We start from the raw sequence: 14,307 nt of genomic DNA, 5'->3' as shown, positions 1-14,307 counted from the left end.
GTGTTACCCATGATTGGGGGAAGGCAACATGGCATAACAAAAAGAGCACTTTAAGTTAGGAGGTCTGGATTCTAATCCTAAATCCTACACTTATTAATGTATGTGTGACCATGAGCAAATCAGTTCATCATTCTGAGTCCCATTTTTTTAAATTTGTAAAACAATAAGAAACTTACACTTATCTAACATACATGGTTGCTTTGTAAAGCTTAAATTGTTATAGAAATAGAATATTTTTTTCACTTTTTATTTGTCTATGCATTACCACTGTTTGTTTTTCTAAAAATTGCTAAAGAAAAAGTTCTTCCCAAGAGTGGTGTGTGTTTATTCCCTGATAGTTTCAATTCTGATTAAGAACTTAATCAGAATGAATCCCTTTAGCAATCAAGGTCAATTCCAGACCAATTTCAAGCAGAATTAGAATGAATGGACAGGTTCTAACAAAGTCTGCCAGTTATAGAAGCACCTGGGGCTGTTTGATTACTGGAAAATTTGTCCACACATTTCAAGAGCAGATGAAGACAGAACTCACTCAATCAAGTTTATATTCCTTATTTATTTTGTGAAAGTATCTAAGTATTGTGAATGTTTTAAGAGAAATGCCTGAAAATAGCCATTTCTGGTACTTTAAAAAGGCAACTTTTCACACTGATGGTCATTAAAACATAGGAAAGACATAAGAACTTCTCATTTTATTGGAATGTTTCACATCTTCTAGTCTGTGGTCTACTTGGATTGGTAAATAGGGTGGAGTAAATGGATAGTGAATAAAAGAAATTTGAAGAAGGGACTTTACAGGTAGGAAGAGATGAATACTAGTGTATTTAAAAAAACAATCCAGTTAATGACTATCATATTAAACTCTCCTTTTAGGACACTGAGGCATTTAAATACAATTACATAGGAAAGAACTTCCATACTGGTATATAATTCAAATGTATTTTTTGCACATTCGGGCAGACATAACATTGCCATGTCTCAAATTTCTACTATGATTTCTTATCCTCTCTTTATTAATGAGCATTTAATAAATAGGCTGATAACCTTTCATGCATTGGGGTTTTAAAAAATTTTAGATGTCCATTAATAGGCAACTAGTCCAGCCAAACAAAACTAATATCTCATCAGGATATAGGAGACAGTAGTCTCTAAATGTATGTATTTCTTACCCATAAGGTCAGAAAATACTATCTCTGAAAATAAAACAAATAAGAATCAAAATAGATTATAGGAAGGAGTTGCTGAAATAACCTATTTAGAGAGATGGCTTATGAATGTATTGCTGTTGATACTAGGATATTGAGATTATACTTTAGGATCAGACATACCTGGAAGGGAACTTAGGGGTCACATGGTCTGATCTTCTAATTTTATAGATGAGGAAAATGAGGCCCCAAGAGATTAAGTGACTTACCCAAAGTTTTTTGATTTCAAACCCAGCATTCTTTCCACTGTATCACACTAGCCCTCATCTTCCGGGGGTATCATCAAAAAATGTTCAGTCTTTGAATCCAGGGACTGTTTCATTTTTTACTTTGTATCCTCAGAATAAAGCTCAGTGAATGGCACCATGTGGTTGTTTTTAATAAATGCTTGTTGAATACATGAATGAATCACTTCAAAATAGACAGGAGGAACCCTCAGTGTCACCTTCTCAGACAAGAACCTAATTCGTTTTAGTTGGGGTGAGTTCCCTTCAGTAGTTTTCATTTCCATGGTTCTTTCTCACCACCCTCACAAAGACTATTTGAGGATCTAGCCAGGGTTTCATGGATTTCTAAGCCATAAAAGAGTAGGACTCAATCTCTTTGTACCAATCTGGAGTGAGATGATACAGAGGACGACACAAACTCCAACTCTAGGCCAGCTGAAAGAAGATTCCAGCTGCTGAAGGTTGGGAATTCCATGCAGTCACATATAAAGTCCTGGAAAGTCAAATGCACAAAGATTTTGATCTGACTGCCTTTTCCTACCTTGCCAATACATATCTGTAAGTAAGGTGGATTTTAGTGTAAGTAACATGAATTTTAGTGTGTGAAAAGTGGGTTTTTGTTATTCTTTCTTAGAGTTTCATTTCCCAGGATCCATAGCCATAAAATCTCTTGCTCCCAGGTATTAGATATGAGTTCTTGGGACTATGGTTCAAAACATCTCCATCACACTTGCACAGTGTTATATAATGATAAATAAAATAAATATTTGTGCTTAAATTGTAAATATGTACTGTGACTGCGCAGTGAGACACAGGGATGTGGTGATGTAAACTTGTGAAGCTACTGCTAGCAATACGCCTTCTTTGTCTGTTGCCCTATAAAGTAGGTGGGCACTGGTCAGTGAATGGGGAACCCTTAGGGTTGAATGCACCAACTGGAATGCTGTATGTGCCATTTGACTGGCTCCCATCAAGGCATGGGGGGGAATCTGTGCCTGCCTCAACTGGCCCCCATTGAGGCTTGAGGGGATTTAGAGGAATGCACAAGCTGTGCCTGTCTCGATTGACCCCATTGAGATGTAGAGGTAGTTGTCCTCCCTTCTTGTCAGCCCCTGTGAGAACAGTTATTAAGGAATGTTGTAGGAGTTGGTGCTCCCATTATCAGCAACCATTGTGAGACAACTGGACTAGAAGAGAGTATGCTGTGTTCATCTGTCTTGCACCATCATTGCCATATCTGCATTGCTTCCATCAATGTCCTGTTATAGCAATCTATCCTCCCTCTGGAGAGAAGAAATAAAGATGCATTCTGTCCATGTTTCTGAAAGAATGGAGACTCCTCTATAGAGTTTCCACAGATGTGTTTGTGTCTATGGGTAATAAGTGTCCACAAAATGGCATTTAGTTAGTCCAATTTCTAGGAATGGTTTTGATCCAACTTTTGATGGAAATTGGACCCAGACTAAGCTAATCAGACCCTTGTTTCAGAGCAGGGGCTATTAACCTTTTTGTTTTCATGGAACCCTTGGGTAGTGTGGTAAGGCCTATGAATCCTCTCTCAGAATAATGTTTTATAAAAAGCTAAAAGGAAATGTTAAATTTCAGTTTGAGGTTAGTGGAAATAAAAATGTTAAATTTTTTTCCCATCCAAGTTCAAGAATCCCTTGAAATCTTTCCACAGTAAAGGTCAGGGGGGATGCATAGCCCCAGGCTAAGAACTTCTATTTTCAAGGGTAGCTCTGAAGTTCTCCCTGTCTTTACTCTCAAAGGATGACATCTAGGGAAGGAGACAGAGCCTTCTCAATATCACTAGCATCAGCAGCTTTCCAGACAATGGTTCATAGGCTCAAGCTAAACGCCTGTGGAGCAGGTAACCAATAAAAACCTGCTTCAGCTGTGTTAATTGCGAGGCCTTTCTTTCTCATCTTCTTAGTCTTGAAAAATGATTCTGGGGACATGAATGCATGACAAGCATTACTTTCCTTGTGCGCACATGTATTTGTTCGCCTCTTTTTTGGCTGTTGCATCTGGAAGCCTCAGATCATTTTAGACATCACAGTTTATTGATGTTGACTGTCTCCCAAAATCTCACCATGAAGAGAAAAATCTGAATGTAACTAATAAAAGATAAATCATCTTGAAAATGGTAATATGTGATTGGCAAAGGAAAACAGGGCATCAGTCTTTATAGTGCCTAGAAGGAGAACCAAAGGATATGATGTGTTAATATTCTCCAAATCTGTCCACATGCTCTGATGCCAATAAGCAACACCAGTTTTATAGCTAGAGTGATGAAGGACATTTCACTGGTGTATCATGTCTTAGGGACATTAAAATTCCCTTGCTCCAGTTCTCTGATCAAGCAACCTAATCACCTATAATCTGGTCTTTCTGAACAGACCCACCCTTTCTTGAGACAATGAGTAAACTGTCACAGAGAAAGGAAAATAGTTCAAAGTGACATTTTGTGGGAACTGAGTTTATCTTTTATTCTGTGGAAAAGACATCCTGGCAAAAGACTTTAATTGCCATCCTGGGGGAATTGAATTGTAAGTCTATGGTCTGGATGAGTCAGTAGTTGTAGCCTATGGTTAGAAGTGACACTAGTTATGACTTTCTCACAGGTAATTACTGAAATGTGGGGTTTGAGGGAAAGGTGAGAAGGGGGTAAGAGAGAGAGGAGAGGGAGGGAGAGAGAAGTGGAACACAAAAGCTTATGGGAAAAGAGGTTTCTCTTGTTACTGGTTTGGGCCTCAAAGTTATTTAGTTAATAAGAAGACCATCCATTCCTATCAATTTGTGAAAAAACATTAGTGCATGTCCCTTGATTTCCTTATAAATCCAGGATGAGAATGACTAGGGATGTGGACAAGTATCAGGCAGAGATTGCTGAGGGTTTCTGTGACTGTCAGCTTGTCCTTGCCTGTCTGGTTACTCTCCACACAGGTTACAAGTTACATAAATAAAATTAAAGTGAAGGGGGACATTTCATTGGTCAGCCATGCCTTATTAGGAACATCAAAATCCTTTTGTTTTTATGCAATGCTCAATAAGCAAACTTATCTACATTTTGGTCTCCTAAGTGAACCTCTCCACCAGGAAGGCATATTGTGTGGAAATAATGCCTTCTTTTTATCTTAATCCTAATATCAAGGTCTTGAAACTGTGGAGAGGATCACGAGACACTGGCACCATGGATGCCACTAAGATAATTGCTACTTCTGTGGCCCAAGTTGAATGGCCTACTTGACTTTTTATTATCTTTTTCACTAAGATACTATGAACACTTAGTAAGCAGTGACTATACACAGGAAACTATATGTGGCAAAATAGCCTCTGCTCTCTAACAGCTTACATTCCATGTAGGTGGGAGTGGGGTACGGTGGGGAGAAAAAGTACATAAACAGTAAGTATACATGTAATAATTTTGGGGGGGGGGGAAATCAGGTTAAGATGAGGCAAACGAGCTGAGCCTTGCAGGAAGCAAAGTATTCTGAAGTATAGATAAAGAGAGAGTGCGTTCTAGGCATGAGGAACAGGTATGGAGGTAAGAGAAGGAATGCTACCACTGTTGAGCATTATTTGGATAATTACAAAAGAAGATAAGTTCCTTGAGAACAGGGATTACATCTTACAATTTTGCATCTCAAGGGCATATAGTAGATGCTCAGTAAATATTTATTGAATGAAGTTAAATTGAAAGTAGATAATATGGTCCTTTCCCTCAAAGAGTTTATTATCTTTTATGGTAAGGAGTAATAGGTGACATCTGAGATTATAAAATAATTATTGGTTATTCCTCTTATACAAATATTCACAAGATTACTATAACTGGAAATGGTAACAACACAAAGGTGGGGCTTCACATGGAATCTAGAGAAAGGGGGAGCCAAGTGGAGTAGGTACTATGCCTTGGGAGTCATTCAAACAGAACTTCACCTCAGAGCTGCTGTTATGCCTTTCTCCCACAATGCCTAAAACTCCACCAACCGTAATTATTACTTATTGGCTAAAAGATTGCCTCTCTACAGCAAGCATCTGGGAATGGAGGAGGAGGAGTAGGCAAGTGACAAAGAAAGGAGAGGTAAAAGGATGCTGAAAACAAATTTTACCTACATTACATTTTCCCTAGCCCAATCTGATCGCCATTTCCCTGTCTTTTCACCCCCTTTCAGACTCATACAATCATACACACACACACACACACACACACACACACACACACACACACACTATTAAGAACTCACATTTTTGTTGCATAAGTCCCTAAAAATAGAAGACTGCCTTCCCAGATTAATTTTGGAACTTGCACATTGGTTTTTTCATAGTTGAGTAGCTTGACTGATCTAGCAGGTTCAAATTTCATGCAAATCTATCCAACAATCTATTTTAGTTGTCACTCACTTTCCCATTTAAATAAATTTGAATTTGTTTTTGTTTTCCTACAAGGAATTTTTCAGCTTTTCATATTAACAGTACTATTAGCATGAGGATAAAACTGAGTCAAAAGTATAGTAAAAATTGCCAACAGAGCAGCTAATTGTATTGATGGTCCAATTTACCATCTTAGAGTTATACAGATGATTCAGAAAGATCATTCTGGTCATTTGGATTGAAAATGGAAGGCTAAAAAAGCAAGGACTTTCATGACAATATGAAAAAATTATTCAAATTAGGATGAGAAATTAGGTTATAGAAATAGAGAATAAAAATGTTACAGGTGAAGAACTGGCAACTTTTGAGTAAGGAAACAAAGAGAACCACCAAATTATATACCCATCCAACTGAAAATATGATAGTATGGTAGTAAAAGTTGAAGAGGGGATTAAAGGGAAAGACAATTGTCTTTGTCCTTAAGGTTATGAATATATATACTTCCAATGACCAAGAAGAAGAGAAAATGTTGGATTCATCAATCCTCTATTTAAAATTTAGTCAGATGTGCAAAGGTTGTCTTTTCTGGTTTGCTTTTTCACTGACTTAAAATCCATTAATTTAATGTCATCAGATGGAAGCAGAATGAAACAGCTGTTAAGATATTTCACATGACAATAGGAAAGAATCCATTGGTTTTGAATCTATACCTCAAGGTTAAAGGGACATTAAAGGGGATCACACAGGCTAGAACATATGTTTGAAAAGGACAGAATAGAAAAAAATGCCAAAGAATTAAGGAAATCTAATTAAATTTGGCAGATTTTTTAGAGTCGAGCTCCATGGTTGAGAGGGATGTTGCATCCAATTATCATCTTCTTGGCTATTAGATAAGGTATTCTCATTACATGCTGAGAGTTAACCTCTTGATACATTACTCCTAATAAGTAGGTTTATGACAGCATACTAAATCTTCTCCTTTGGGATCAGTGCACAATGCTTGTAAAGCAAACAAACAGCCTCTCTTTTTCTCTGGCACATGTATTACAGAATTACATTCGAAGAAGGGCATTCTATAGTAGAAACTTTGTTCAAAAATTCCCCTAGGAATTGTTATACCAATGGGCAAAACCACAGTCTGCTAAAATAATGAATCAGCAATAGGAAAGAAATTCCACCAGGAGAAAATGTTTTATTTATCAACAGGTCTGTTTGTATGTTTTTTCCTGAGTAACAGGATGGTTTCTGAAACAGTCTAAGGCTGAGAGATATAAGTCCCAGTGACAGTAACAATATCAGGCTGTGGGGAGAGAAGATTGAAGGATCTTTAAAAAAATAAGCATATTGCCTTTCTTATGTTTGCCACAGGCTAATTATTTTTAAATTGCAACTGATGGATATTTAGACAGATAGATCCACTTCACTGTTATCTCCCAATCTCAATTTAGAAAGAATTGCTATTTTTTAAAAGGAGTAAAGAAGCAAAAGTATACATACCATTGCACCAGGATCTCCTTTTGGACCCTATAGGGAAAGCATTGAAATATTTAAGTGATTAGCAAAGACAGAGAAAATCATAGCACCCACTCTCAGTTTCAATTGGTTCATCTTCTGGTGCATTTCCTATATTAACTATAATATTTACAATAATATCTTTACAATATAATATATTAATTAATTATATATGTTATATTGTTATAATAACACACTAATATAATATAATACTTTAATTTATAATAGTATATTAATTATATTAATGACTAAAAAGCTACACAAACTCAGTTTGTGCCCACAGCAACTCTTCCATCTTAAAAATCAATGTGTGAAGAGCATCACATCAAAAATAGGGTTGTCTGGTGGGGTGAGTATTTGAAGCAATATCTCAGGCTTTGCTGGTTACTATCTGTGTCACCATGGAGAATTTACAACCATTCTCAATCTCTGTCCTCTCATCTTCAAAATAAGGGAGTTGAGTTTGATGACCTGAGATGTCCCTTTCAGTTCTTAATCTATGATTCCATGTCTTTAATTTCTGAGAGTATTACAGTAAGACAAAATTCTAATTATTTGTTTTTAATGTAGAGAAACTTTTTTTAGCAATTACACCCAAGTCTTTTAATTATGTTCCTCGTGCTGTGAAAATTCTCTACAATTCAATGTGAAGGCTGTCACTGACTTTGAAAATCTTTTCCTAATCACTGTTTGGATAACATAAGATTACTTAAAAGAAATAAGTACTCACTGAAGGCCCAGGAGGACCAGGATAAGTAGCACTTCCACCTCCCTAAATTGATAAGGGAAAAAAGTGTCAATTAATACTTATGTAACACTGGAAAATGACTTTAAGTGATTAAAAAAGTAACTACCTGGAGTTTATACAAACTGCTCATTCCATTCCCTTCACTTAGTGGCGTACCCTGAAAGATGAGAAAAGAAACCATTCCACTTATGCAGTAATTATCATTTTCATTCCTTCATGTCAATGATCCAGTGCAATTGACGATTGATACTGACTGGATTTTAGAAATATACGCTGCTAGCTCCAAGAATGGTAAAATACTCAACTAGTTAATAAATTAATGCTGTAACGATAAAATTTATAGTGACAAAAATTCAGTTTTTATTTTCAGCTTCCCTAGAGGAAAAATAGAAACAAAAACCCCTGTAAAAGAAAAAGGTAAAAAGCATTTGAGTAACATGTGGAACAGAAAGGCACTTTTAGGGTAGGTCAAAACAAATGCTAAAGCCTAGCAAATGAGAAACTTGTGGATACAAAGGAAAATGGTAACTTTCCTTCAAATTCTGTTGTTGAATTACCAATTTATGCTGTTTATAGCCTGCTGACCTCTGTAGCATATATCACAGGCTAACATACAGAGAACTAATAAAAATGAGAATGCAAGAAAATCTGGTTACTGAAAAGTAGTTTTCCCCACAGTTTCTTCTTAAGACAAAGATGATTAAGGAGTAGGCATGTTATATCACAGTGTGAATTTATCCATAAAAATACATCCCTAGGAAAAATGGGGAACAACCTTGTAGGCACAAAGTTACATGTAACTTGTAAAGTTCAAAATCAGTAATTATGGAATCTACGAAACAGGAAAATTTCATTCACGGAAACCTCAATCTTTACCTGTTTTTGTTCAGTTGTTTCGGTAGTTGTCTGACTCTTCATGACCCTGCTTGGGGTTTTCTTGGCAAAGAAACTGGGGTGGTTTGCCCTTTCCTTCAGCTCATTTCACAGATGAGGAAACTTAGGTAAATATGGCTAAGTGACTTGCCCAGGATTCCATAGCTAGTAAGTGTCTGAGCTTCTCCAAAACCCATTCTAAAAGATAATGGGTGCCCTGGGAATCTGAAGATATTCTTAATTTTAGCTTGGCTTTTCTGCTAACTACTTGGGTAACTTTGGATAAGGCTTTTTACCCCTCAGGGTCTTAGTTTCTGCTGTTATAAAATGAAGAAAGTAGAGGGAATGATCTTCTTTAACTAAAATGTTGGCCATGCCATAGTAAATGTCAGCTGGGCCAAATTTCTTCCTTTTTGTGTGGGCAAATATTCCCAACTGTGCCTTCTCTTTTATGATTGTGTATTTCATTTGAAAAAAATGTAGAAGAAATAGATACCAGATCACCATTTGGAGATTCTGATGTCAGCTGAACTTTATAGTGAACTAGTGTAAGTAATCAACACCTTCAATTTTTTTTGACTCATAAATATGGCATTCTGAACTTCACCAGAAAGCTCGAAGATATGAAAAGAGTGACAGCTGCTAAGAAAATAACCCTAGGTTTATCTCTTGTCATTCCAGCTCTCCCTCTTCCTTATGACCCCAAATCTTGTTCTTTATCCTCAAGTCAACCTCCCATCTTTTTGACACTAAATTCTTTTCCCAGTCATCACTGGCTATTCTATTCCCTTCCCAATATTGACTCCTTGAGGAACCATCTCAATGCTACATTTTTCTCTTCACTGTTTGATTCCTTGCCGCCTTATCCTATTGGAGATCTCACTCCACCAAGTTTTAGTCTTGCATTACTCCCACTATCCACTGCCTTAACTCCAAGTCAATGTGCTTCATGTTTAGAGCTAGAGAAGCAAAAGCTAAATCACCAAGCTAGAGAAAAATCACAAAATCACGCTGACTGGGGCCACTACAAATTTATGCTACATAATCACAATAGGTCCCTCACTGCTACAAAGCAATCCTTTTATTCCTCCCTAAATGGTTCACAATCCCACTTGCCACAATGGATTTTTCTAAATCTTTTTGTCCCATCTCAAGTCTCTCATGGCTCCCAATCTGCTTACTTTCTCCACTGAGAATCTTCCCTCAATTTTCACTGAAAAAACATTTAGCCTCTTTGCTCAGAGCTCCATCTTCTCCCTCCTCCTCATCTCACATCACATCACATCACTCAGATACCTTTCGCTACTATCTCTTCATTCACTCCTGAATCGCATGAAAAGGTTGTCTTTCTCCTTGCTAAAGTAAGCCCCTTCACATGAAGTGAACCCATTCCATCCTATCTTCTCCAGCAGATTGCTCCCCCTATCATTTTCACTCTTTTACTACTATATCTCTGTCTACTGGCTACTTTTTTACTTCCTAGAAACATACCCATGTATCCCTCATCCTCAAAAAGTCCTCCCTTGATACATCAGTCTCCACTACTTATTATCGTTATGTGTCCTCCCATTTGTCCGATGGTCAATAAGCATCATCAAGTTCCTACTGTATACCAGGTACTTTGCTAAGCACTGAGGACAGATACAAAGGAAAGCAAAAGATAATCCATGCTTTTGAGGAACTGATAATCTGAGAGACAAGCAGCAAACAAATATGTACAAACAAGCTATAAACAGGATAAATCTTAAAAAATAACATAGGTAAGGCACTAGAATTATGAGGCATTGGAAGAGGTTTTCTACAGAAGGTGGTATTTCACCTGGGACTTGAAGGAAGCCAGGAGGAGGAGATGAGGAGAGAGAGCTTTCTAGGCATGACAGACATCAATGACAATGCCCAGAGCTAATTCCCTGTTCATGGAATAGCAAAAAGGCCACTGTCACCGGATTGAAGAGTGTGTGTGGGGATGTAGGGTGTAAGAAGACTAGAAAGGTAGGAGCACTAGGTTATGAAGGGCTTTGAACACCAAACAGAGGAACTGATATTTAATCCTTGAGATGATAGGGAGTCACTGGAATTTATTGAGTACGGAAGTGATACGATTACAACAGCACTTTATCACTTTGGTGGCTAGAGGATTGACTGGAGTGGAGAGAGAATTGTGACAGTTAGAGCCTCCTACTGCACTAGACCAGGTATGAGGTAATGAGTTCCTGCATTAGAGTGATAGCCATATAAGAAAAGATAAGTAGTGTATTCAAGAGATGAAGAAGGTAAAACCTACAGTTCTTTGCAACAGTCTGGATATGCGAGGATAAGAGAGGGTAAGGAGTTAAAGATGATAACCTGGATTGTGAACATAGGGTTTTAGGGGGATGGTGGAGCCCTTGAAAATAATAGGGAAGTTTGGATGGGGAGAGAGTTTGGGGGAAAGAAAATGAATGCATGATGAGATTAAGATATCTACTGGATATACAGTTCAAGATATCTGAAAGACAATTGGAGAGGTGAGACTGGAAGTTAGCAGAGAGGTGAGGGATATATAAACAAATCTGAAAATCATCAACGTAGAATCTATAGGACCTGATGAGATCACCAAGCAAAGTAGTATAGAGAGAAAACTGAAGAGGGTAAAGGACAGAGTCCCATGGGACCTACAGCTAGTGAGCATGGCCTAGTTGAGTATTCAGCAGAGACTAAGGAGCAGTCAGATAGGTAGGAGGAGAATGGGAGACAGTGGTGTCCTGAAACCTAGAGAAAACACAGTACCAAAGAGAAGAGGATGGTCGTCATTGTCAAAGGCTACTGAAAGGTCAAGAGGAATAAGGGTTGAGAAAATATAGGATTTGGAAACTGAAAGATTATTGGTAAATTTGGAGAGAAAATAACAGTGGAATGATGAGACCAGATGATGGATTTTAGGAAGTTAAAAGAGAGTGAGAGGAGAGAAAGCAGAGGGACTTTTTCATCAGAGACAAAAACAGTTGAGGGAAGGGCAGCGACATAAAAGACTATCCAAATGTAGATGAGAAAGTAGCTAACTTAACTGATGCTCTTGCAAGGGTTGGGATAAATAAAATAAGATTCAGCAAGAATTAAACCATAAGAACCTTGGTTGGAAAGAAGGAATGGCTAGGCTAATTGCCTTCAGCATGGTGATTACTGATCATGAGGAAGAAGTATCATCTATATTAGCACCCTGAAACAAAACACTGCTTTGTCCATACTGGTTCTGGCTTTAAGAATTACAAGAGCTCTTCTTCCCCAATGAGTGGAAAAAGTGAATGTTGGGTTTCTGAAGAAAGACATTTGAACAGCATACTATTTAAATATTCTACTTTTAGCCCAGGTCACACTGTTGCCACAAATGGCTCCGGGAGGAGGGATGAATCTTTAGCCCTGTAAGAATACAGGACTTTGCTATGGGTTGAGCATGGCTTCAGATGAGGAAAGAATTCAATGGACAGATCTCAAGAACTAGGAGAGATCTTAGAGATGATTTAGTTAAATCTAATCATTTTAACTGATCTGGAAAGTCATATGTCTTTCATTATCATCAATAAAAGAAAATTATTATATAGTTTATTACACAAGGAGAATTTCATGTACTATGCATCTTATCCCCAAACTCCTTGAGGGCAGGGATGATATTTCACCTCAACTTTGTATCTTAACATTGCCTAGCGTAATACTCTAAATGTGACAGCAACTTCAGTAAATGCTTCTTGATTTGATAATAATTCATTGATTATCCCTGACCCCTAGGAGCTTAGACCTGGAAAGAACTGAAGTATGCACGCAAGTATGGGAAATGAATAATCACATAATTATACCAATACAGAATGGGCAATAAAATATTTATAAAGGGCAAAGTTAAATGTATTTTGCATGTAGAACATATGGGGAGAGTCAAGTCTCTCCAAGGCTATATGGGTAAATGGATATTTTTATTTGTGGTTTGTGTATACATAGATATCTAATTATACAGGATAACTTGTGTTAGCTTTATGTTACATCTCAACATAGATTAGATGATAAGTTATAATTGTCAAAAATGTGAATTTCAAAGTTCTCAACCATGAAAAAAAAACTTACAGGAGGTCCAGGTGGTCCAGGTTTTCCCGGTGATCCTTCATTGCCCTGAAAATGTTATAAGAATTATATGTCACAGTTGGAAAATATTTGGTTTAGCTATTCCTTTCAGAATGTCACCTAGTGTCTATAAACCATGAATCTGAATGTCAAAAGAACCATCTTGTGAACAAATATATTGGTATACCATTTTCCTTCTACCTGCCCAATCTTTCATCCTGTTTCTCTCCCTCCCAATCCCCTTAATACAACTCAAAGAATAGTGTAACCTCTTTATTTTATAGATGAGGAAACTGAGGCCCAGGGAGGTTAAGGAAATTCCCTAAGATTAAGGATGGCTCCATGTACTGTATTTACATCCCTAGCACCTAGCACAGTGCCTGGCACAAAGTGGGCATGTAAGGAATATTTGTTGATTAATTGTCCAAAGTCACAGTTGTAGTATTAGAAACAGAATTTGTTCCTTATATGCAGAAAAGGGCAGAATCTCTTCTCCTATTCCTCTTCTATCATTTCTATTGATAAAAATTATGAGAGAAATAGTGAGATAACCACCCTAGGTATTCACGTACCTGACTCTAAGTGACAGTCACCCAAAACACTCTTACATATTTGATGTACTGGGACAAAGGAGGTTGGGGCACTTAGTCTACCTTGATTACACTGTATCCACTTTAGTTTCTGTATGCCAAGGGCAATGTTGATGTAAAATTGTGTGCAAAACCATAACGAATAGTTGTCTTCATTTGGCAGTGTGGCATAGCAGATAGAAAGCTGCTCCTAAGTCAGGAAGATCTGAGTTCAAGTTTTGTTTCTGATACATACTAGGTGTGTGACCCTGGGCAAGTCACTTAACCCTCAGTGGGCCAACGCAATCTTCTAACACTGTAGGCTGCAGAAAAGGCTCTGATTGGATTGTTAAAAGGAATGTCCTCACTAGGAATTTCTCTAATAAAATCACAGGCACAATCTAAAAAAGAAAAAAAAAGGTGCATCCTACTGAATATAAGTAATAACTATAGAATGCTGCTTTGGGGAGATTTCTTCTACAGTAAATTTGTCTGGGACATATTACTTTTTTTTCCAAAGAATCAGGATGAAAAATTTATGAGAAGAAATTCAAAATTCAGCTTGAGAAAATGTATTCATTCAAAAGTTTCCTTTTCTCCAAGGTAGAGTGATTTTAAAAACTTTAATCTCAAGGTATTTGAGCATTCCTAGGTTTTCTCAGAACAATAATTTTTGTATCTAAACAAACAGCAGTAGAGCCTGTGCA

The 14,307-nt window shown here is 37.3% G+C and overlaps 1 protein-coding gene across 1 annotated transcript in view; it reads right to left on the bottom strand.

Annotated features, from left to right (window-relative positions):
* The window catches only part of COL19A1 (collagen type XIX alpha 1 chain), a 408,633-nt gene that overhangs the window by 48,029 nt on the left and 346,297 nt on the right, over window positions 1-14,307 (bottom strand). Inside the window, exons 38-41 of the mRNA XM_072642569.1 lie at window positions 13,035-13,079; window positions 8,173-8,223; window positions 8,049-8,090; window positions 7,304-7,330 (exon numbers count right to left, since the gene is read on the bottom strand). Coding sequence (XP_072498670.1) covers window positions 7,304-7,330; window positions 8,049-8,090; window positions 8,173-8,223; window positions 13,035-13,079 — 165 coding nt within the window. The remainder of the gene's footprint in view (window positions 1-7,303; window positions 7,331-8,048; window positions 8,091-8,172; window positions 8,224-13,034; window positions 13,080-14,307) is intronic.

Source organism: Notamacropus eugenii, chromosome 2 (assembly GCF_028372415.1).
Source record: "Notamacropus eugenii isolate mMacEug1 chromosome 2, mMacEug1.pri_v2, whole genome shotgun sequence".
NCBI lineage: Eukaryota > Metazoa > Chordata > Mammalia > Diprotodontia > Macropodidae > Notamacropus > Notamacropus eugenii.
This window is presented reverse-complemented; position numbering and strand designations above follow the sequence as displayed.